A 23,037-nucleotide genomic window follows, 5' to 3' on the forward strand; every position below is an offset into this window, starting at 1 on the left:
CTGTGCGTTTAAGCATACACAGGCAACACATGTGGTTCAAAAATGAACCGTCCGCCCGCCTGTCCTTCCATCTGTTCGTCCATCGATGCATCCGTGAGTACATTAGTCTGTGCACCCATGCGTGCGTCCGTTAATCCATGTTTCGATCCGTCCATCCATTCATCTGTTTACCCTTTATACTAGTCTATGACTCAACGTAGACATTGTGCACCTTAGAACATAGCCTTGCTTCATCACCAAGATCCACTTCATGCATATACATGAATTTTGCTTCTCGATGTCGCAGCAACATCATAAACAGCTCGAAATGATTGCCTGCAAAGTTTGTAGGCATCAACAATTGTACTTGTATTCGCAAATACGCGTCGCGAGAGCGGAACCAGATGCGTTGCGACCCTATGGGCAACTTGTAGCACGTCACTGATCTTAGTATGTTTTTCGCATGGCAATTAAGTACTGCGGCAAAAGTGACCTCAGGAGCACTTTGCAAATAATAGACGAACGCCACACAGTTTCAAAACCAATGTGTTCTTTGTTGTTATTTTCTTATTATGGTGGTGTCTCCAGGGAAAGGATGTTTTTGGAAAGCTTCATAGCTATGCATGAAATGTAGGGATCGTTTCTGAAAACTGGAGCATCTCGTGCGAATCGGAAAATTGCCAGATGTGCGCGTTCCCAACAATCGTGTATGTTGACGTTACGAGGCTTAGAAGTGCCTTCTCGATAATGCCATGCGTTTACTCTTTACTTCTCCTGCGCTTCTGATGGGGCGTATGAATGCGAGTACGTTGCAGGCATGTGTAAACACAGAACAAGATCACTGCCTCGAGCCTAGCAGAACGCGGCGGCGCAGCGGGTGTGAAAGAAAAAGAAACTTCACGTCAACGGCATTAAGTGACATTATGGCTGCCAAGATTTGCCCGAACATTCTCAGTGGATACCGCACGCTGCTTATGGCTGACCCTGACATGCTGGCAGCGTGGTGCGAATGTCTTCCCTTAGGTAATCCCAGTCGCGCGTGACTGACGTGTCTTCCCCGGCAGCGCAGGCTGCACCTGTTCAAACCTGCACGGTAACGCAAGTTCGTATCAAACGTTGCGGAGCAAAAAAAAAAGAAAGGTTCGCGACAAGCGTACTATCTTACACTGGAGGCCAGTGGACGATGGCCGAGACTGAAGATATATTTGTATCGGCACAAAATTAGTACGAGCCGTGATAGTATCATCGAATTTTCACCGTATACATATACACAAGCGAAATTCAAGTGTACGTTTCTCAGGTGGGAAGGGGCAGTTTCGAATGCAGCACTTGTCTCTTTCGATTTGTCTTCGTCTATAAACCGACGAAACCAAGGCTGTTTGTCGAAACTTTGGCTGCGGTATCATTATAGGTTGATAGTCACGAAATCGATACTGAAGATGAACTAGCAACAAGCCCGCATCGCAACTCTCGTGGAGGTGACGAGAAGCGTTTATTTTTCGCCACAACTTCTGTCATGCTTAAACTTCTACCTTGAACGGTTGTGAAAAATTGAACATGGACCAGCGCAGCGGTGTAGCAGTTCTATGAAATCGTAACCACGTAAACGAACTGAATTCTTCAATATACTTGGCTCAACTTACGATGCTCCACAGCTCACTCAAATGATCCATCCCGGCCGCGACAGTGGTCGTATATCGATAGAAGCGAAATTCTAGAGGCCTTGTGTACTGTGCGTTGTCTGTGCACGTTGAACTAGAACGCCGATGGTGGAACTCTCTAGAGATAACTACAGCCTCCCTCAACATCATTACCCCAGATATTATTATGAAAAGTGGCGTATACAAGAGTTGTCGGCGTCCACGTTTTATTGAAACATAGTGCACGGAGTATTCGTCGGAGACATGGTGAGCTCTTATCGATGGCCTAAGCGTGCAAGGTGCATACGCTACAACTCCTTCTCGATAGCTTTCGATTTCTTCTTATATTCTCCGAGTCCCCCCCTTCAAACGTAAACAGCGCACACTTGCTCAAGCACCTCGATCGACCCGCGAGCTGGTGGGCCCATGATGTGCGTGCCACAAATATGAAGAGCGATAAATTGCCGTATTGTACTTGGGATATAAACGTGGGCTCTTTGTGACTCGTTGAACACATTTGCGGCAACTCCTCAAATCGCTCGCCGATAGCACGAAGATTGCCGCATGCCGAACCGATCGATTATCGCCGCTTCAATTGCAAAACCATGCAGTGCTGTTTTCTGACTATACAAGCTGCCCCCACTATCTTAAGTCAGAGTTTAAAAATATGCCGGCACACGCAATTACGACGCCACCTATTGCATGTTGTTGACCGTTGTCTGGAGTGAACCAGATCGTTTTTTTTTTGTTCTTATCAATTGAATAATATGACCTTTTTAACTAACTAGCATCTGAAGTAACAAAAATGTACGAAAACTTTCAATAAAAAAGTTGTAGTTAGGTTTGCAAAATGTCCAAATACACAGTTTTTAACTTCGTATCAGCTAATAATTAGTGTTTTTTGCTAACTACAGGTGCCCACGAACTAAAAAAATGTCACCACATTGCCGCAAAGGTGAAGCAGTGAATGCGATAGCCACGAATCGGAAGATCACGCAAAGGATGGCAAGCATATTGAAGCGTGCCCCGCGTTTCTGACGCACGATACGTACTCAAATGTACAGATAAACGAGAATAAGTGTTTCAGTTGTTACTTCGCTGTGTCTGAAAAGCGAGCCCTTTTTGCAAACAAAGACTGTGCAACGAGTGCAGTGACCGTTGTACACTTGGTAACTACAACAGAATCGTTCCGGTGAAAGCCCAAGGTTTACGATTGTCCCCACCGCAAGATAAGCGAGCGCATGCGAGAGCACCCCTCTCCGCGGAGCGAAGTACGCGTGGTAGATGAGAGCGCGCGCTGCCGCGTCGTGACGATCTGGTGACGCGCGCTCATTGCGCCATCTCGCTGGTAATGCTAAAAACACGATAGTAGTTCCAAGACCTCCAATATGGCGGGCGCACGGCGGGTTTCTCTCCGGCCGTCCCAATCACACGGAGAGACGATTGATATAGCGCGAGAACAGAACGACGGCACAGAGACAGGAAAGCGGTCGTCGTTATGTTCTCGTGCTTTAATAATTGTCATGTCATACCTTCTAGCCAAAATCACAACGCACAGAAAGAGGACAGTTATAGCGCGAGAACAGAACGACGTCAAAGGGACAATAAAGAGACGATCGCTTTGTCGTCGTTCGGTTCCCGCGCTATAACTATCGTCATGTTATACCAACTAGCCCAAACCACCACACTTCTAAGGTATAGAAAGAGCGTATTTCGAGAGGTGGGCGTCGCCCGCTTTTTGCTCTGTACCGCGGCGCTCTTTCATGGGGTCGAAAAGGCTGCCGCGCTGTTAGCGCAGCTTGAGTGGCGAGAAAAAATTATTTTGCACTTTTATATAACTTCGCGCTCACTTGGGAATGTCGGGCCAAGGTGTACGAGAGGCAAAGTCAATGCTTGGGCGTTTATGTTCTCAAATAATCTTTTTTTTTTTTGCTGTAGACTTGTGCCTCCCAAATCGGAGCCCTTGTAATTTTGATGCCTCTGCAAGAGATCTCCATGTGCTGGAAAATTATTGTCCTTCGAAGTTTGCAGGCTCTAAAGTAGGGAGGGCACTGGCGAAAAAAAAAAAATGAGAGCCCGACCAACAAGCGAAGTCAGAAGAGTGCCGAGTTCAACGCTCACAGGTTACGCTCGATTCAAGCGGTTGCTTTTTCTTTCACTTCATGGAGCTTGCGCTGCTTTTCGTTGTAACGTCGTCTGAAAAATCATCCCGTCGGTCCGTTGAAGCAGGATACAGGAAGGAGGGTGCAGGCAGTCGCCATACGTCCACACTATGTTAGACTGAACGTCACCGGTTCTGCGACGTCTACAGGCTCTTTACAGGCACGTTTTGGTCACTTATGGTCACTCATTCGCACTATGAATTTTACGGTGTTCAGCGGATACGTTAACAAGGTGCTCCTTCATGGCTCAGTGGCTAGCGCCTCGCACTTACGACTCAGAGGTCCGATTCCAGGCGCCGGAGTCTTTTTCTAGGTTATTCTTCTTTCTTGAGTTTTCATATATATATATATATATATATATATATATATATATATATATATATATATATATATATATATATATATATATATATATATATATATATATATATATATACGGTGAAAGACGGCCACACCAACGCGCACGTCATCGCCGACGCCGATGGCAAAATCTAGCCGAGAGTGTCCTTACAATCGCTATTGCAATTTAAAAAAATACCACGTGACAAACCCACTGACGTGCCGAAACGCGCCGTTATTCTGGTGTTTCCTAACGTTCCGCGTACGAAGGATGCGCTCCCTCCGCACAAGTTCAAGACAGTGGTAAGCAGTCACAGGGGTAATCATTTTTGTGGCCGATAGCGAAACGTTTTCATAGTTGTGGCCCTATCGAGACAGGACAATCGAAGAAATGCTATGATCATTCGTACACGAAACCTTTGGGAGCACTACAATCATCGTGCGCACTAGCGCGCGAGTGGGCTTGTCACGTGGTATTTTTTATATTTTGCGGGCGTTCGCAGTTAGTAGAAAAACACAAAAAAACATAGATAAAGCCGAAAACTGTCTTATTGAACGCTTTGCAAACCGATGAACAACTTTCGCACTGAAATGACCGACCCACTATCGTTGCTTGAAAAGTTAATTGATAGAAGTGACCTAATTAGGCAAATATTCAGAACACGAATAGTCTTAGTCACTTCAGGCAACTTTCAGCAACATGCATTTGATCGCGTCGTTATTGCGTGTGTCAGCATATCTTTAAACTTTGGCTAAAGATAGCTGGGGCACCCTGTATAAGGCGCCGACTGTTCTGTAGAATGTCACTCATTCTGGCACCGAACTTTACCTAAAGCTATCAGTGTATTATGTATCGCAAGCTAAATTTTTAATTTCCTGTATTAGGGCACTAAATATTTGTTGCAGTTTATATCTAGGATTGCTGATTACAAGGGTGCTACGTGCAAGTCTCTGGCCCCTTCCGCCTTGTCAATTTTGTCGAAAAAAAGAACAAGTATTGTAGAAGAAAAGATGCTCAGGAACGCTCAACATCCACTAAGAAGTGTGGCAGCTTGGGCTATTTGGTATGACATGACAATAGTTATAGCGCGAGAACAGAACGACGACACAGAGACATGTCCTACACACTGTCATACAGTGAAGTTGCATGTGACATGGATCCCATATTGTCTTTCTCTCCGCCTTGGTTAGCGGCTCCTCGGTCCATGAGCAGCTCAATTAGTTATGCGACTTCCGACCGAATCATGCGATTGCCACTTTTTGCAGCATAGCTGCAGTATATAAATGCCTGATTACCTTCATTTTTTCTTCTCATTGTCTGTACGCAAACATCCCTAGTTCCCTAGCAACAGAAACACCATGTCTAAGGCAATGCTTTTTTCACAATTCTCAAGAGAGGAACAAGACATTTATTGCCATACTTAAGAATTTTTAATTCGAAAAAGCATGAAGAGAAATACACCTTACTGATACAAAATGGCAGCATTTTAGGTGTTAAACTGTTAAAGCCACAGCTGCTTTCTGAGAAGCGGTGGAACAACTCATGAACTGAATTGATGAAAACCAGTCAGTAGGTGTTTTTCCACGTCAGTCGAATCGTGAAGCTGTGTTGCTACGGTCGCCCTTAGCATGGTACGCGTCTGCTGCGCATTGTGACACTGCAGTGACTGCACGAACAGCGACATGCTCGTGAAAAACGGCGACGAGAGCAGAGACGGCGGGACGTCCTTCAGCTTTGCTTGCAGTCTCCTTCACGGAATGGAATGGTCTCGAATGACCTTTCTTTTTTTTTTCATTTTATCACGGGGGTGTTCAAGCTGGGTGTTGCCGAATTGAGCAACTATCATCAGCAACACAAAAGGGCAGGCGCTCTGTTCGTCCACTTTTCCGTCTTCTGCTTCGTTCCTAGAACGTGTGTGCGCATCTGTCCAGCGGACAACGCAGTAATTTTGACTGGCCAGGGAAAAAAGTATAGGAAGGAAGAGAGAGAAAAGAAACTGAGGAAATGACAAAAATTAGGAGAGCTAGGAATGAAATAAATCGAGTTAATATAGAAAGCAAGAAAACGAGCCCAATTAAAGTGATAGAAGAAAATAAAAATAGGAAGAAAAAAAAAGAGAAAAGGATACGAAGGCAAAGAAAGAGTCAGACAGAGATACAAGTAAACACCCACAAAAAGAAATAGAAAAACGACCGACTGCACGTACGGCTATGTGCAGTATAGTAAAGCAAGGGTTGTGAATTCAAAGTGAGAGAAAGCAAGGAGGCAACGCCACCACGTTCAGCAGTGCGTGATTGTTCGCATTATGTTTTTTGTTGCATAATTAGCGCGCAGGTGCACGATTTTTTTTTTTTCATTTCAGTAGTCGCGCGAACCCAATAGGCAAAGTGAGAACTTGCAACACGTGTGGTTCGTTCTACGACTCATGTGTCTCGTTGGCCACGCCGATTTCTCAGCATGCGGCCCTTCTCCTAACGCGTGTAAGGCTTTCGCCTTGAAATGCACAAAACAAGCCTGGAAAACGCTTGTCAAACGGCAAAGCGGATTCGACTGATGCCGCCAAGCGGCAACTGCAGCCTACGAATCAGACGGTGGGGCCGCAACACTTTCCTACGTAAAAGATGAAACCGCCCAGTCATGCACAAAAAAAAAACGCAGCACCACAAGTCAAGTTATCAACAACGTTTCCAAGAGTGAAGATACATTTGAGTGTCTTGCAGATTAGGATTTCATGCAGGGAGTTAATGTGGTGATAGCAATTATATTGATACTCTGAGCGATTTTTCGACGTTATTTTCATGTCCCGTATAAAGTTAAAACCTTCAAAATTTTCTCATTGGTACCCACGCCCCTCGACTCCGAGAATTAAAATTTTCACGGCAGGCCAAAGCGCGCGAGTTGGGGCAACGAATGCGGCTGAAGTGGAGATTAACGAACCCGACTCATCTCTATAGTACGGAGGGGGCACATGCAATAACAAGAACGCGCATGTGAGGCCTTCTATCAGCTGCTACTCAAGCAGAGACTGTAGCGCTAACCCGTCAGGAAAAAACGCGCAGGAACGTGGAGGGAGTGAGAGATAACATGCGTCACTCAAGCAGCAACTGTGTATTTGATTCTAAGGGCCCGAAAAGCGTCGCTGGCGTGCGCGCCATGTCGGCTAGAATCAGCATACGGCTTGTAGCATACCCTTCCAAGTTATGTGCTGTTAACGCGAAAAAACTGTGCGAAAAACGCTTCTCTCCTTCAAGCGGTCGTAATCTTTTATACAAGCGTTTTGTAGAGTTAGACAAAACCGAAGTAAAAAAAGGTCAGTCCTAGTTCGTGTAACATCACCATTTTTTTTTTTGCGACAGCGCGGATTGCTGGGAAACTGATTTCTTACTGTTTAAAGGATAGGTCACGCTAGTCTGTCGTGTCAGGTGGTGAAGCACTTGGCTTATTCACCATCTTCAAAACACAGATAGGATTCATAGGAGGCCTCTTTTAAATGCGAAGCATTTCTTAGTGAACTTCGGTGACTTTCAGCGTATCTATCTATCTATCTATCTATCTATCTATCTATCTATCTATCTATCTATCTATCTATCTATCTATCTATCTATCTATCTATCTATCTATCTATCTATCTATCTATCTATCTATCTATCTATCTATCTATCTATCTATCTATCTATCTATCTATCTATCTATCTATCTATCTATCTATCTATCTATCTATCTATCTATCTATCTATCTATCTATCTATCTATCTATCTATCTATCTATCTATCTATCTATCTATCTATCTATCTATCTATCTATCTATCTATCTATCTATCTAGCCGCATACGACATTTAGCTCTCCTGGCCGTTTCGATAATGGTATCGGTACCAAACTTTGTATGGCATAACACGACTGTATGAAGAACGTATTTGACTGGTCATAACATGAAAAACATGATATGCGTGTTATGAACGTCATGATTTACATTTTATGGTCCAGCAGCTCTTGCGGTGGTTTCGTTCACATGGCATGTTATAAAAGTGGTATGGTATGACATGACTGCATGCCGAACACAAGCGACCGACCCTAACATGAAAATCATGACATGCGTGTCATGTACCAACATGACTACATGCATGCCACACTCATGATGCCTTCGCGGCCGTTTCGCTAGCGTCACATGTACCAAACTCGGTATTACGTGACGTAAACGGATGACATGGGTAAATAACATACCCGCCAAACATGATAATCACAATATTCATGTCATCTAACAGCATGAACTACATTCCACACTGATGATGCACTCGCGGCCATTTCGCTAGCTTCCCATATGGAAAATGTTGTATTACGTGACGTCAATGGATGACGGAGGTGTGTGTCTGGTGCAAACATGATAATTATGAGATGCGTGTCATGTGAGAACGCGGCTACATACCACAGTGAAGGCGCCAATACATTTCGACGTGACGCGGTGCGCCATTCGTCGCGTCACGCCGACGATGCCACGCCAGGCGCCAGTCTTGCCATATACTCGCAGTTGCGGGCCGCGCTGCGTTGCTTTGACGCATGCGCGTTTCAGCGTGTCCAGCGTCCCTCTGTTATGAAAAGAGGGAGACGCAGTGCTGTCTGGGTAACGCATCGGCGCTGAACGCAGTGCATCGCATTTTGTGCCCGTTGTCAATGGGCCGTGCCGACGGACGTTGGTTGCCCATGAAGTCAGGCTATAGAGTGCTCGCGTTTTACTAACTTAGCGTCGTTGTGCCTAGTGTGCGTGCACGTAAACGCTACATTGGAGTATTTTGGGCCCTTCATGATGCGCTCGCGGCCATTTTGCTAACTGCACATATGCTAAATTTGGTGTTACGTGACGTCAATGGATGACGAAAGTATATGACTGGTGCAAACATGATAATGCTGACAAGCGTGTCATTTAAGAAAATGACAACATACCACGCTCATAGCGTGCTCGCGGTCGCTTCGCTAGCTCCACATATATCACGTGACGTGAATCACGTCACGTGAATAAATGACGAAAGTTAACGACACAACCACATGATAATCCTGACACGTGAGTCATTTACCGCATCATTTATCTCCACCTCGTAACATTGCTGATTTTAGAGTGATATATCAAGCTTCCGCATTCGTGCTTCGCATATCAACTATTCCCAATGTACGTGAGATCTTCCAATTATTTAAAGATGACAGTCTTTGTTAGGGTACTTCGACGCAAACAGTTTGGTCTGTCTGTCTGTCTGTACGAATGTCTGTGTTTCTGCCGTAACTATACCCCAAACAAAACCAAGCGCTACCCCAAACAGCCAACCCCATCCGCAGCGCCCACCAATATTGCTCAAGTTTCAGCGTTCATACTTGTGCGAATGTCATTTCAAAAGCAATTATTGCGCATATGTGAGGCACCATAACAACACGTCAATATTTTGTTTGTGTGGATTTATACTGTAGAAGGCACACATAATTAATTTTAAGGACCGTAGCGTTATCACGCTGCACTGACAGTTCAACACGATGCGCAAAAAATGGCAGATTCCACATATAGTGAGGATCGATGATATGCGAAGCACGAATGAGGAAGTTTCATATGCCAATTTAACATCAGAACAACGTTACGAGGCGGACGTAAATTATGCCGTACACAACTTTCATGTCATTATTATCATGTATGGACGTGTTATTCACCTTCGTCATCTATTCACGTCTCCTGACATGAAATTTGGTATATGTGGAGCAAGAAAAACGGCCGCTAGCACGCTATGACCGTAGCATTTGTCATGTTTTACATGACACCTATATTATGATTATCATTTTTGGACCTGTCATTTACATTCGTCATCCATTCACGTCATGTGATACCAAATTTGGTATATGTGGCTCTAGTGTAACGGCCACGAGCACTCTATGAGCATAGTATATAATCACGCATATTGTGATCATGTCTGGACATGTGATTTACCTTCGTCGTCTATTGACGTCACGTGATACTAAATTTGGTATATGTGGAGCTAGCGAAACTGCTGCGAGTTAATCATGAGCATGGTATGTCGTCATGTTATTGCATGGCAGGCCCCTGATTATTATCACGTTTGCACCAATCACATACCTTCGCCATTCATTGGCATCCCATAATACCAAATTAGGTATAATTGATTGATTGATTGATTGATTGATTGACTGATTGATATGTGGGATTTAACGTCCCAAAACCACCATAATCATATGAGAGACGCCGTAGTGGAGGGCTCCGGAATTTTCGACCACCTGGGGTTCTTTAACGCTCCCCCAAATCTGAGCACACGGGCCTACAACATTTCCGCTGCCAACGGAAATGCAGCCACCACAGCCGGGATTTGAACCGACGCCCTGCGGGTCAGCAGCCGAGTACCTTAGCCACTAGACCACCGCGGCGGGCAAATTTGGTATAAGTGGAGCTAGCGAAATGAAGGACCCAACGTACTGCGAAGTAACGTTGACGCGCGCTCACGTTGGGCGCAACGACGCTACGCTACCAAAACGCGAGCACTCTACAGTCTGACGCCAGGCGCGACCGACGTGACCAACGGCCGCGGCGTGGTCCGGCGGCAACCGGCGCAAAATGCAACATGCTGCGTTTCGCGCCCACGACATTACCCAGCTCTTCAGATGTTCTGTGGCTTTACCCAGACAGCACTGCCTCTCTTCGTTATCGAGGGACGCTGGGAGCGCTCAACCGCGCACGGCCGTCGCGCTCCATTACTCAAACGCGCTGCGTTGCTCAAACGGCCTGGAGCGCGCATCATGAGTGTATCATGTAGTCATGTTGTTACATGACACACGTGTCATAATTACCATGTTTGGATGTGTCCTGTACATGTGTAATCCATTCGTGTCACGTATTACCGAATTTGGTACACGTGAAGCTAGCGAAACGGCCGCGACCACATAATGAGCGCAGCATGTTGTCATGTTGTTACACGACACGCATCTCATAATTATCATATTTCCACCAGCCACATACATTTACCATCCATTCACGTCCCTTAAGGCCGCGTTCACACCGAGCATTCCGGCCGCCGAAAGTGCTCCGAATCCTGTTCGGCGGCGGCGAGTTCCGCCGGAAGGGCCCTCTCCGCGCCGATCGCTCTCGGACCGATTTTTGCGGCGTCTGCCGCCGAATCGGTCACCGCGGACCAATAGGAGCGCTAGTCAAGCAATTTTGAAAAATGGCGGCCAAGCCCTACTCACTTGTTATGCCGCAGTGCACGTAACTGAATGTTGAAACCAACGGAAGTTTAACTTACTCTGTGCCTACTTCACCTCCGTATTTCGTGAAAGAGGTGACCGAGCTTGCTGTTGGCGTGACCGAGCTTGTTGCGGTCTTGTAGAGCAAAACGAACCCACCAACCCTACTGAAACGTTCCGTATGCGATGTCCAATAATTCCGTATGTTTCCGTAAGAATCTTACGAAAATATATGGAAAATATATGGGAAACATTTGCATTTTTTTATGGAAACATATAGAATTATTGGACTCGCATACGGAACGTTTCAGTAGGGAATGCCGCTGGCGTCGGTGGTTTTTCTGCTTTTTTTCTGCAAAACAGCCACTTGCCAGAAGAGTAAGCAGTACTGTCCTTTCTTGCTTCTTGTGTATGAGAATCGTCGAAGTATACACCACCGGATAGCGTAGTAGCGTTTGCGAGCCGCGACAACAACCGGGTGACAGCGCATCCATCCCGCGTTCGCCCCGTAGTAGATGGCATATTCGGCGGCGCGGGGCGCGTCCAGTGCGTATGACGCTGCGTTTCGGCGGCAGGGGAATTTCAGTCGCTGTAGAAAGCGGATGTTTCAGTGTGAACTAGGCATAATACCAACCTTGGAGGAGGAGGAGGTAAAACTTTATTAGACCAAGGAATTTGGGCACTTACGTCCCAGGGTCCCCGCACGACCCCACTGCGCTATGTGTTCATGAGTTCGTGCAGTTCCATGACGTGGGCGGCCCGGTCAGTGGCGATTTTCTGCTTGGCCGGGTCCGTCGAGCGCAGCAAGGTCTCCCATTCCTCCCATGTGGTCAGTGGCTCCGGGCCCCGCGGGGGAGGGTCCGCCGGGCATTCCATGAGAATGTGGGTAAGGGTAGCGTGGGGGTGAGTGCATTGAGCACAGGACGGGGCGTACGCTCCCGGGTAAATGCGGGAAAGAAAATAGGGGGAGGGAAGGGTGCGGGTCTGAAGGCGACGCCATAATATTTGGTGAAAATTTTTGAGGGATTGGTGGGGTGGTGGGTATAGCTGGCGTTCGGCGCGATATGACTGGGTGATCTCGTTGAACGAATGCATGCGCTCCCTGGAAGAGCCCGACTCCGATTCCGCCGCCGCCCGGTTGATGAGACCTCGGGCGTGGTCATTGGCGGCTTCGTTGCCGGGATTTCCAGAGTGCGCAGGCACCCAGATCAGCTCCACATGGCGGGCCGGGTTTTTGGTGGGCGAGCTGAGAATTCTGAAAGCGCTCTCGTGGACTCGTCCTCGCGCGAAATTTAGGATCGCGGTTTTCGAGTCGCAAAGGACGTACCGGGCATCAGTGTGTGCGAGGGCAAGCGCGATCGCCGCTTCTTCCGAGGATTCCGGGGTGGATGCAGGAAGAAGGTGGTACCAACCTTGGTATGTGTCAAGCTAACGAAATGACTGCGAGCGCATCATGAGTTTGGCATGCGTGTAGTCATGTTGTTACATGGCATGCACCTGATGATTATCATGCCTGCACCAGTCATATACCTTCGTCATTCATTGACGCCACGTAACACCAAGTTCGGCATATGTGGAGCTAGCGAAATGGCCGCGAGCGCATAATGAGGGTGGCATGAAGTCATGTTGCTACATCACATGCATCTCCTAGTCATTATGTTTGCACCACTCACATACCTTCGTCATCCATTCACGTCCTGGAATACCAAATTTGATTTATGTGAAGCTAGTGAAACGGCCGTGAGCACATCATGAGCGCGGCATGTAGTCATCTTTCACATCACACGCATCTCATGATTATCATGTTTGTATCAGTCATTTATTCATTTATTTGGTTTGAGTACATAGAGAACACGAAGACAGCGAAAACAGGGAAGGAACAGGCTGACAACTACCACCTATAGAGGCACAAAGCCTGCCTGCTCCTTCGGGAATAGGAGGCATAGAGGAAGTAAGAGAAAAAAGAAGGAGAAGAGGAAAGCTACATACCTTCGTCATTCATTCACGGCCCGTAATACCAACTTTGGTATATGCAAAGCTAGCGAAATGGCCGTGAGCGCATCATAAATATGACATGTAGCCATGTTGTTACATAACACATATGTCATGATTTTCATGGTAGGGTCCATCGCTTGTGTTCCTCATGCAGTCACGTCATACCGTACCAGTTTTGCAACTTGTCATGTGAACGAAACCACCGCAAGAGCAGCAATACCATGAATTGTAAATCATGACATTCATGACATACATGTCATGATTTTCATGTTATGACTAGTCACTTATGCTCGTAATGCAGTCATGTTATGACATACACGTTTGGTATCGATACATACATTGGGACGGCCAGGAGAGCTAAAAGTCGTAAGCGGCTAGATAGATAGATGATGCGCTCAAATTCTTCGAAGTTCGCTAAAAAATGCCTCGCATTTAAAAGGCAAGTGTTTCCAACGCTCTGCTAAGATGACACGGTGGTGGCACCTGCCTGTCGCTTTGCGTTCTACACGTTATCGCCTCGAGACAGGCGAGCATCACTCTCCGTCGGCGCGCACGCCTTCCTTCGTTTTCGAAGATAAGTGCCAGGTAGCGCTCGTGTCTAACGTGCCTCGGTGTGCTGCATGGATCGATACTCTAACGCAGCGCTTCCAGAATATGATTCACAGATTTTCCCCCACAGAACATCAAATAAACATTTTGTTCACACTCTCCACACGCAAGACTATCGTCTTTCGACGACATTTGCAGTTTAACATGTAGTTACGGAGTCAATTTTTTCCATTTAGATATGCACGCGTTGTACAGGCGGGGTATGCATGCTTTTCCCCCCCTCTGCTCTGTAACTGACAGCATATAAGATTTTGACAAGACGAAGGCAATTATTTTCTGGCGAAAAGGCCCAACAGCTGTTCAATATTCCAAAGAAATTTTGTTTTTACGCAAGAACGAAGACATGGCAGCACTCTCCTTATTCCCCCTCTCTTCTACAGGTTTCTATGACAGCCCTCTATGATTTACAATGGGCGAAATGCACAATAATTTTTTTAAAAAAAGTGTCTGTTTAAGGAAAAACCATCTTATTTCGCTAAAAGTTTGCCTAGTGATCGACTATAGACTAGACTTTTCTCTTGCGATACACTCTGTCGTAATAGGAAATCGTGATTATGGAGCCAGTATTGCTTTGTATGGCTCGACGCCTCGGTACGCTTTATATACACAATGCAGAGTCCAGTTAAGCTTAGGACCGACAAATCATGGTGATTCCTTTTCATGTATCTTCCTCCCTATTTGAAATCAGACTGGAGGCTTGCGCGGTAGCTGCGTCCACGTGATGCTTAAGGCTGTTTTACATTGACGACAGCGTCAGTTTCTTAAGCGCAGCTCAACACTTACAGATGACACAGCTGGCTTATCTTGACACCATGTCGTGGCATCCATCAACGAAAAATAGATGACAAAGAACACCGCTTGAATTGTCTATTCTAATGTCCTTTGTGCAGCCTATGTCTTTCTGTCATTCATGTTTATATCGTGTGCTGCCATGCGCTCTCAATCGTGGTGGTCCTGGCCCCTTATCTTGGGTCTCTGCATATGACCACTGAAACTAATTTTGCCCATCATCATATAATTCACCTTTTTTGAGAATCACCACTCGGTTACATGTCGTTCAAGGCGGGTATAAACATGATGGCAGGACTGAAAGAGTACACTTGGTAGTGTGTGCGGTTTTATGCGCCCAAACCAAGCAAGCGTAAAACTTTCGCAACCACACACACTCACCTCCTGGCGCCGTGCAGAGCAGCGAGAGCGACTGTCCGTCGATGGCAGTGACGCTTCCGTTTAGCGGCCTGCCCCGGCTGTCGCGGATGACTACGGCACGAGGCGGCACGGTGACAGTGAGGCGCACCAGTCGGTTCAGCGTCTGCGCCTGACGGAAGTCGACGCGGCACATGTACACGCCGTGCTGGTCGGCACGCAGCGAGGAAAGCACCAGACCCACGGGACGAAGGCTGAAGCGGGCCTCCCAGGCGTCGTCCTTCCACACCTGCGGGCACAAGCGGCGGTGAATTGTTCGTGTCGATCTTCAGTCATTGCCGGCTACTTCAATCAGTCAACCAACCAACAGATCAATTAGTCTATCAATTTAATCAATAAATATCTGGCTAGTTCATTTTTTGATCAGCTGATTGATCGACTGGTTGTTCTTGGCTTCATCTGACGGACATAATAAAGTATTATTTACACCATGCAATCATAATTCTTTTCATTATGTCAAGAAGATATCATAAGATCCAAAAGGAAAACATTTTCTGCACACTTTGCAGTTTGTGAATTCAAGTAAAATGTCAGCACAAGTAGTATAAAACAATCACCGCCATATCCAAAAAGTGATTGATGTTAACGAAACCTGCTCAGAGGCGCAAGAAGCGTTTCTTGGCGAGACCATTTCCGTAGGACGGCTAGTTAACGAATTGGCGCATGATGTGTTTGTCGAACGCAGCGTTCTGGGGCAGGTTCCGCAGCCGACACTGCAAAGTGTTGGGCACGTCAATCGGCACGTACACCACCTGCCCCTTTATGCCATACTGGCCGCGGCCATCAGACAAATGCCTTACGCTCATGAATGACAGACGTGGAGCTATCAGGCGTTCTTCAACGGGGTGGAGAGGAGGCCGATGAGGGGGTTAGGAGGATATTGGTATCCGTGTATAACTCATCGTAGGAATTTGTCAGGCGCTGCCGTGCCTACAAAGTGTACGTAGTCGCGAGGAGGCGAGCTCACGTGCCATCGAAAACCGACGCCTCTGGTAGCTGTGCGCCATCTAGTGAGCATTCTTAGAACCGCCGGAGAGGTGACCATAGCGGCGACCTTCAGCGGCGACCGGAGAAGTGCACACTGGAAACACTGCATGGTTCACATGCCGGCGGCCGCTTGACACACAGCGTGTGAGCTTAAGGAGCAAGCGCCTACAAAATGGCGAATATTGCACTAAGCCTCGCAAGCCTTGAAACAGTGAAAATGGACGATTATGAAGACTAACGTGATTGCTTCTAGCCGAAATCCAAGTCTTAGCTGGGTAATACTAAGTTGTTTCTACGTTGATTAATTACGGTTAGTTCCTATAGGTCATCGCTAAATGAAGCTAGGTCACCTCTACTTTGAGTGCAAGCGCAGAGAGGTTAGAAATTATACAAACCAAAGGCAGTCACAACACGGGCCCGTATTCAATTGCGCGGACCTTTCATCACTTCGGGTTCTTCTGACAAGCGCCGTTTACCACACAGTGAACGGGTTCAGGCATTTTAGGAAGTTTTGTGCTGGTGTCGCAGCACGCATTCTAAAGGTACCGCATAGAACCCCTTTTAAAAGGAGGCTTTAGCGTACTCAGGTCGCGCCCCGCCACGGTGGTCTCCACTTTTGAAATACACAGTAAAGTCGTGGTGCAGAACACTTCACAAGTTCGCTCATGTTTTCTGTAGCCGAGCATTGATCGTGACACTGTATTCGGCGTCCTGTCCGGAAGGTACTTCCAATGCAGCCTCAAGTCGGGGCGAGATAGGTATCAGGAGCCTTCAAGAGTACTCCATTGCCTTGTAGGTCCATAGAAGACGATGTGATTCGGCCCGTCACACGCAGCACTGAACAAAAATGCCGTGGCAACGCAGCAGTGATGACTTTCTACAGCAGCTCAATTCAGCTGCGCACTTGAAGAGTCTACAGTGCATTTAGGGTTTTCATATCTAGATGGAGCCGTATAGGTGCTTCCGCTAGCATGCATGCCGACTTACGAAAACAACTGCGCAATACATGCTTGGCACAGACACTTCTTGAAAGAAATTATTGTTAGGACATGTTAGAAAATAGATAACGAGGTATTTGCCAACAAACTTGATATTTGCAACCTATTACGCATGCAACGGGAATGGAATTGGCAGCACCACGCACCGAAATAAACGTCATAACCATCACACTACAACGGCACCAATTGCTTTATTGTTGTTCACGGCGTTATGTATGTACCAAGCGGCTGGTAACCCGTCGAGAGCACTTCAAACTTGCGTTCTCGTCACGTCAACATGTGTTTGCCCTTGCATAAGGGCAGCTAATAAACTTCGAGGAATCGTCCAGATCAAAGACCTTAGACTCTTAATCAATTAGCCCCGCCGCGGTGGCCTAAAGGATAAGGTACTCGGCTGCTCACCCGCAGGTCACGGGATCAAATCCCGGCTGCGGCGGCTGCATTTTCGATGGAGGCGGAAATGCTGTAGGCCCGTATGCCCAGATTTGAGTGCACGTTAAAGAACCCCAGGTGGTCAAAATTTCCGGAGCCCTCCACTACGGCGTCTCTCAAAATCATTTGGTGGTTTTGGGACATTAAACCCCACATATCAAATTAGACTCTTAATTAGTCGACTTGTCTCATCGTGCTCCTTGAAAAAAAAAGGTACACGTAAACCTTTTGAGTGCTTCTACACATGACTAAAATGCATCACTCGCCTGAAAATCAAGGGTACCAGTGTGACCAGAATGTGTTTTCAGATGGGAGAACACGAGTGCTCTTCATGAGCGTGTGGAGTGGAGCAATTTTCGTTATTTTTTACTGCGAGCTGCACGCGTCGTGTGTCAGGGGCATGTTCTGAACTGCTCGAAGACCACTCGTGTTTTCATTGTAGGTGTCTGGGCCTGCTGCCCCGCTGACATCCTCGGAGACGCAGGCGAGACACTGATAAACAAATTTGGCCCCGTATCTGCATTGTACACCACAAATGTCGTCGAAAGACGATAGCTTTGCGTCTGGAGAGAGAGAACAAAACGTTTATTTGATGTTCTGCACAAGAAAATTTGTGAACGGAGGCACTGTTTTTGAGTGCCTCGAGCGTGCAGTGAAGGCGAACGAGCGCATCAAGTCACGTCACACGCGAGACATAAGCGCTATCTGGCAGTTATCCTGGAAAATAGGGCGCGCGCCACGCGCGCCCGTCTTTGAGGTGATAAGGTGTAGAACGCAAGGCGACGGGTAGGTGGCACCACCGTGTCGTGTTAGCGAAGCGTTGGAAACACTTTCCATTTTGTACAAGCGTTGCATGGCCAGCGCAGAGTTATAAAGGCTACGGTCCTTAAAATTACTTCTGTATGCCTTTTCTAGTAAAAAATACACATACATATTGTTGACGTGTTTTTATGGTGTCTCAGATATGCGCAATAATTGCTTTTTAATTGACAATCGCGCAAGTATGAACGCTGAACTTTGAGCGATATTGGTGGGCGCTGCGGAGGAGGTCGGCCGTTTGGAGTATCATTTCGTGACTTTGGTGCAGTTTAGAGTACTGTTAAGGGTGGACAATCAGGCAAATGTACAGACAGACCTAAATTTTTGCGTCGAAGGTCCCGAAGAAAGGTTATCATCTTTAAAAGATCCTAATCCTTTTAAGACTCCACCACGACTGATTATGAGCACCCGCTGAGCGCAAGTCGTGAGCTTTCCTGTGTCCATCGTTCTCTTCTTCTACTGGCGAGCTCACCGCTTCCGCTTCCATAGCATATAAAAGTTACACAGCCTAAGCATGTACATACCATAAGAAATGCCTGGCTAAACCTGCATTGGTAGAAATTCAGTAACAGCACCCGAAGCCTCGTAACAGTCACTTCTAGTCGACGTGTTTCACAAATATATCGCCGCAAGAATATGAAAACAGCTGATATTCGGTGGAATTCGCCAGAGCTGTACCTGGCCAGCTTTACACATTGTCATGCCTGTAAAATCACGCAGCCGTCACAAAAGGGGATGGTGGAAAACACGGTAATAGTGGCCCACTTTTTGATGACCTCGCTAAAGGATTGGCCATTTCGTTTAGGAACAGCCCTTTATGCCAAGGTGCCCAAACTAGTCAAAGTATTCTGAAATTTTGTGGGTAATAATGCACAAAACATCTTTCTTATGTGCGAATCAGCACTAAAAGAAAGTGTAGCGCGGAGACACAGAGACTATGTTATTATAAGAGCACATGCAAATTCGATGTTTAGCTTTCGTGAGACGCGCAACAGCAAAAAACTTGCCTCGTCGCACTGTTGTGTCGTTACTGCTGCAATCATAATTAGGCGAAAAATTGTCATTGTTGCTATATTGAAAACTACCGCGTGCACACCCATACTGCCAGAAATTCAGCCATGAGCGTGAAACAAAGGCAGACGAAGGGAATATGATCAATTTATATTCGGGCTAAATACACCAACAGCTGATTTTGCGTCAAACTGTGATGCATCTGTATAGCATTAATTCCGTTTTTGTTTTGTTTTTTGATCCCCTGTACGTGTTTTTATTATATACCATCTAGAGTGTTACAGGGAATTTCTTTTGCGCATTGTTAGCAAAATGTGACATTGGATATCCACAGGGTGCCAATTGTCGCTAGACCATGTTATTTCGCAGATATGTACATTCAGCGGCTCCAGTAAACGTTGTACAAATATGATTTGTGGGAAGTGAATTCACGGTCAAAAATGATACTGGAGCGGAAATAAAAGCTGTTTCCGACGGTTGTAGTGGTGATTAGTAAATGCTTAACAATGTATGAACGCTCAATATGCAAAAACTGCCGGAAAGAGGGATCGAACTCTCGATTCCAGGTATAAAACGCATTTAAGGCCCAATCGTATCCACACGATTTTCCAGCGACAGCGACAAACGACAGCGATGAGCGATGAGATTTGCAATCGCGGAGGTCCATCCGTCGCCGCCGCTTGTAACGTTACGCGTTTCTTGAGAACTAAAAAAAAAATAGCTTGTTGTCGCCCGGAAGCCAGCGTGGCGATTTCCGGCAACATGGCTGCACCCCTAATCCTCGGTTTGGCTGTGATTTGCTCTCAATGCTTGTTATCCACGAGTACTTCAAGGAATGCAAGGTATCGACTACCTTTTTTACATTCGCATCTCACGCGGAGACTCAGATAGCGGCCGTATTTTGTAGTAAATATTCTCACCGAAGGTTTGTTTTTAGTATTAGATGGCCGCTTGTGACAATTATGGTAGAGTGCTTCAGTGTGACAAAATTATGGGGAGTGTGTTGTAGCCATCGTAGCGTACGTATCTAGGCATCCTGTCACGGTTAGTTCAAACACTGCGAAAAAAGGCCACGTAACGCTTTTTTGGCTTTCTTATGCCCCTCAAGTCATTATTAAATATGGCATAACGTCGTCGACCTACGTTTAAATTTCTTTTCGCAATTTGTGAGCATGCACGCGACAGTATTCAATCTAGCAACACATACACTTTGTCGTCTACTTGTGGTTGCAGCCGTAACGACGATACGGCGCGATGAAGCAATTTTTGTCGCCGTCGCGCGTCGCTATCACTAGAAAATCACGTGTATGCGGTTGGCCCTTTAGAAACCGTTTTAGGTAGGCTATGGCGTAAACGTTGTTGTTGTTGTTGTCTTTATTTGTTTCAGACAAATGTATGTCTCGGATACAAGGGCAAAATGCAGATGTCCTCTGCCTGACGGGACCCAAGTACCCGAAAGCACCACTCAAGAGCATGGTCAAAGAAATACAATATAACACACCAATAATGCATTCGTAACATTGTTTTTGTACAGAGTAAATGGAGTACATACTTGTACAGTAATGAAGAAAGAGTCATAACACTACAAATAACGAAACCAGAGAAACATAAGACAGCTATATACAGAACTTATCAATCTTGAGGACAGAATAAAATGTAGGCTTTGATATACTTTTTGAAAGATTTCAGAGACAAAGATTTTTGCGCGATTTCTATAACCTGGGTATGTTTGTTGAAAAGACTGGGAATTAAATAAGTAAGTGCTTCTTACATGTTTACAGAAGCACTACGTTCTTAAAAACGTAGTGCTTCTCTTTCTACAAAAGTCAGAAGTCGCATTTTGTCAACTCGAGCACCAAAGAAATTGGAACGAACGTAGCGTGGAACTGGCATATTTAATCGAGATCATTCACCGATCACTCATTGGTTGGTTGGACCCAAGAGGAGGGGCTGATCCTATCACGGGGAATTAGCCGTGAATTGCGCGGCAGTGGGATTTTCAACAAAAAAACTGGAGGGAAGGAGGACGTCAAAGAGCAGTTTTCTTTTTCTTTTTAGGTGAACGATAAAATTAGTTGTCACTGTCAACACGAATTCGTCCACTTTTTCACTTATTTTTGCTCCTCCCTGTTTCACGGTGCCAGATACCGTAATAAAGCGCAATGTCAACCCGTGATCTTGGGATTATGAGAAACGCCGTAGTGGAAGACTCCGGAAATTCCCTCAACCTGGGGTTCTTTGACGTGCATCTAAATTTAAGTACACGGATCTCGAGCATTTCCACCTCCGTCGAAAATGCGGCCGCCATGGCCGGAGTTCCTTCCAGCGACCTCCGATTCCCCAGCCGAGCACCACGGGCAGTATAACTACCGTGGCGGGTCGTGATTAACGAAGCCAGAAACAGCGCGAAACAAGGCACAGTGAATGAGACGGGCGAAGCGCTGTTCCTCTTTCACTGTCTCGTGTTTCGTACTGTTTTTAGCTTCGCTCGTCATGCACCAACCGGCCCGAATAGGCACTTTAGTACGGCTCCTCATTATTATAATTTTCCTGTCTACGACACACGGCAGACCTCGGTCACTGCATCTGTGCTGTAAAAATAGTAAAATAAATCAATAATACCGCAACATTGCAGAAAGCAGCAATACAGACTGCTGCCTGCGACTGTTTCTCTTAGTAAGCTCTGGCAGCCCTTGATGACGAAGTTCTGATTCCAGCTAGCCCGGCCACAAGAAAGCAAGCTCACAAAGGACACGTGCGATTTGGACACAGAAAAGAAAGTTGCAGTCGCAGACCTGCATCGCCTTGCGCGTATCATGGTTCCCTGGGCAAAAATGTCTGGGTAAAGAATTCCGAGCACAAGCTAGAAACAGCATCTACTAGTGAGTTTATCGTGAGGTTACAGAGTAAATGGGCTCGAAAAGTTTCCATCCCGTATTTACCGAGACGCAGCGCGCTGTAGCGATGAGTACAACAAAGTGAACATCATTTACCTCTTCACCCAGATGCGCAGAAGGCCATAAAAATGAATTACTTCTAACTACAGCTGCCATAAAACCACTATAGCACAGCCGCCACTGTGCGAGTGACTCGGCATTAGTAAATACTAAAGGAAAACATTAATCGCAATGCTATTAAGGCGCGTAAAAAGAGATACTACCGTTATAATTCAAAGAGAGAATGTACATGGTAGCCACAAAGGCAAAGTATCAATATTTCGATATTGTGTACAATTACTGCCCTTATATAAGGCAAGTTTAGTTTAGCGTTAGCTTGATACTGTCGTTCAAGGAAATGGCACTACCGTACCGTGAACGTTCATGCTACAAAAATAAAGCTTTAGGACTAAATCCTTTAATGCCTTATGTTGGCGTTCGTTCACCCGGGTTTTGTAACGGTGCCAAATGAGGTCGCCTTGCCCTCTCATATATCACCTGATTTAAGAAACGGCGTAAAAAGTGAAAAAAAGGCATATCTCACGTATATTGCGAATCGATATTATGTGAAGCACACGAATGGAAGGTGATTGTTCCAATTTTTAATTGTGCGAAACATTACAATGTTGCGCTAAAGCGCTTTACAAATGCACGCACGGGCAAGGTTCAACAGCCGCATACGTTTTATATAACC

At 46.2% G+C, this 23,037-nt stretch overlaps 1 protein-coding gene across 2 annotated transcripts in view; it reads right to left on the bottom strand.

The window, feature by feature from the left end:
* LOC119172929 (nephrin) overlaps window positions 1–23,037 on the bottom strand; it is a 383,863-nt gene that overhangs the window by 113,814 nt on the left and 247,012 nt on the right. For both annotated transcript variants that reach the window (XM_075893815.1, XM_075893814.1), the window contains exon 3: window positions 15,125–15,389. In XM_075893815.1, coding sequence (XP_075749930.1) covers window positions 15,125–15,389 — 265 coding nt within the window. The remainder of the gene's footprint in view (window positions 1–15,124; window positions 15,390–23,037) is intronic.

This window comes from Rhipicephalus microplus, chromosome 4 (genome assembly GCF_043290135.1).
Source record: "Rhipicephalus microplus isolate Deutch F79 chromosome 4, USDA_Rmic, whole genome shotgun sequence".
NCBI classification, from domain to species: Eukaryota; Metazoa; Arthropoda; class Arachnida; order Ixodida; family Ixodidae; genus Rhipicephalus; species Rhipicephalus microplus.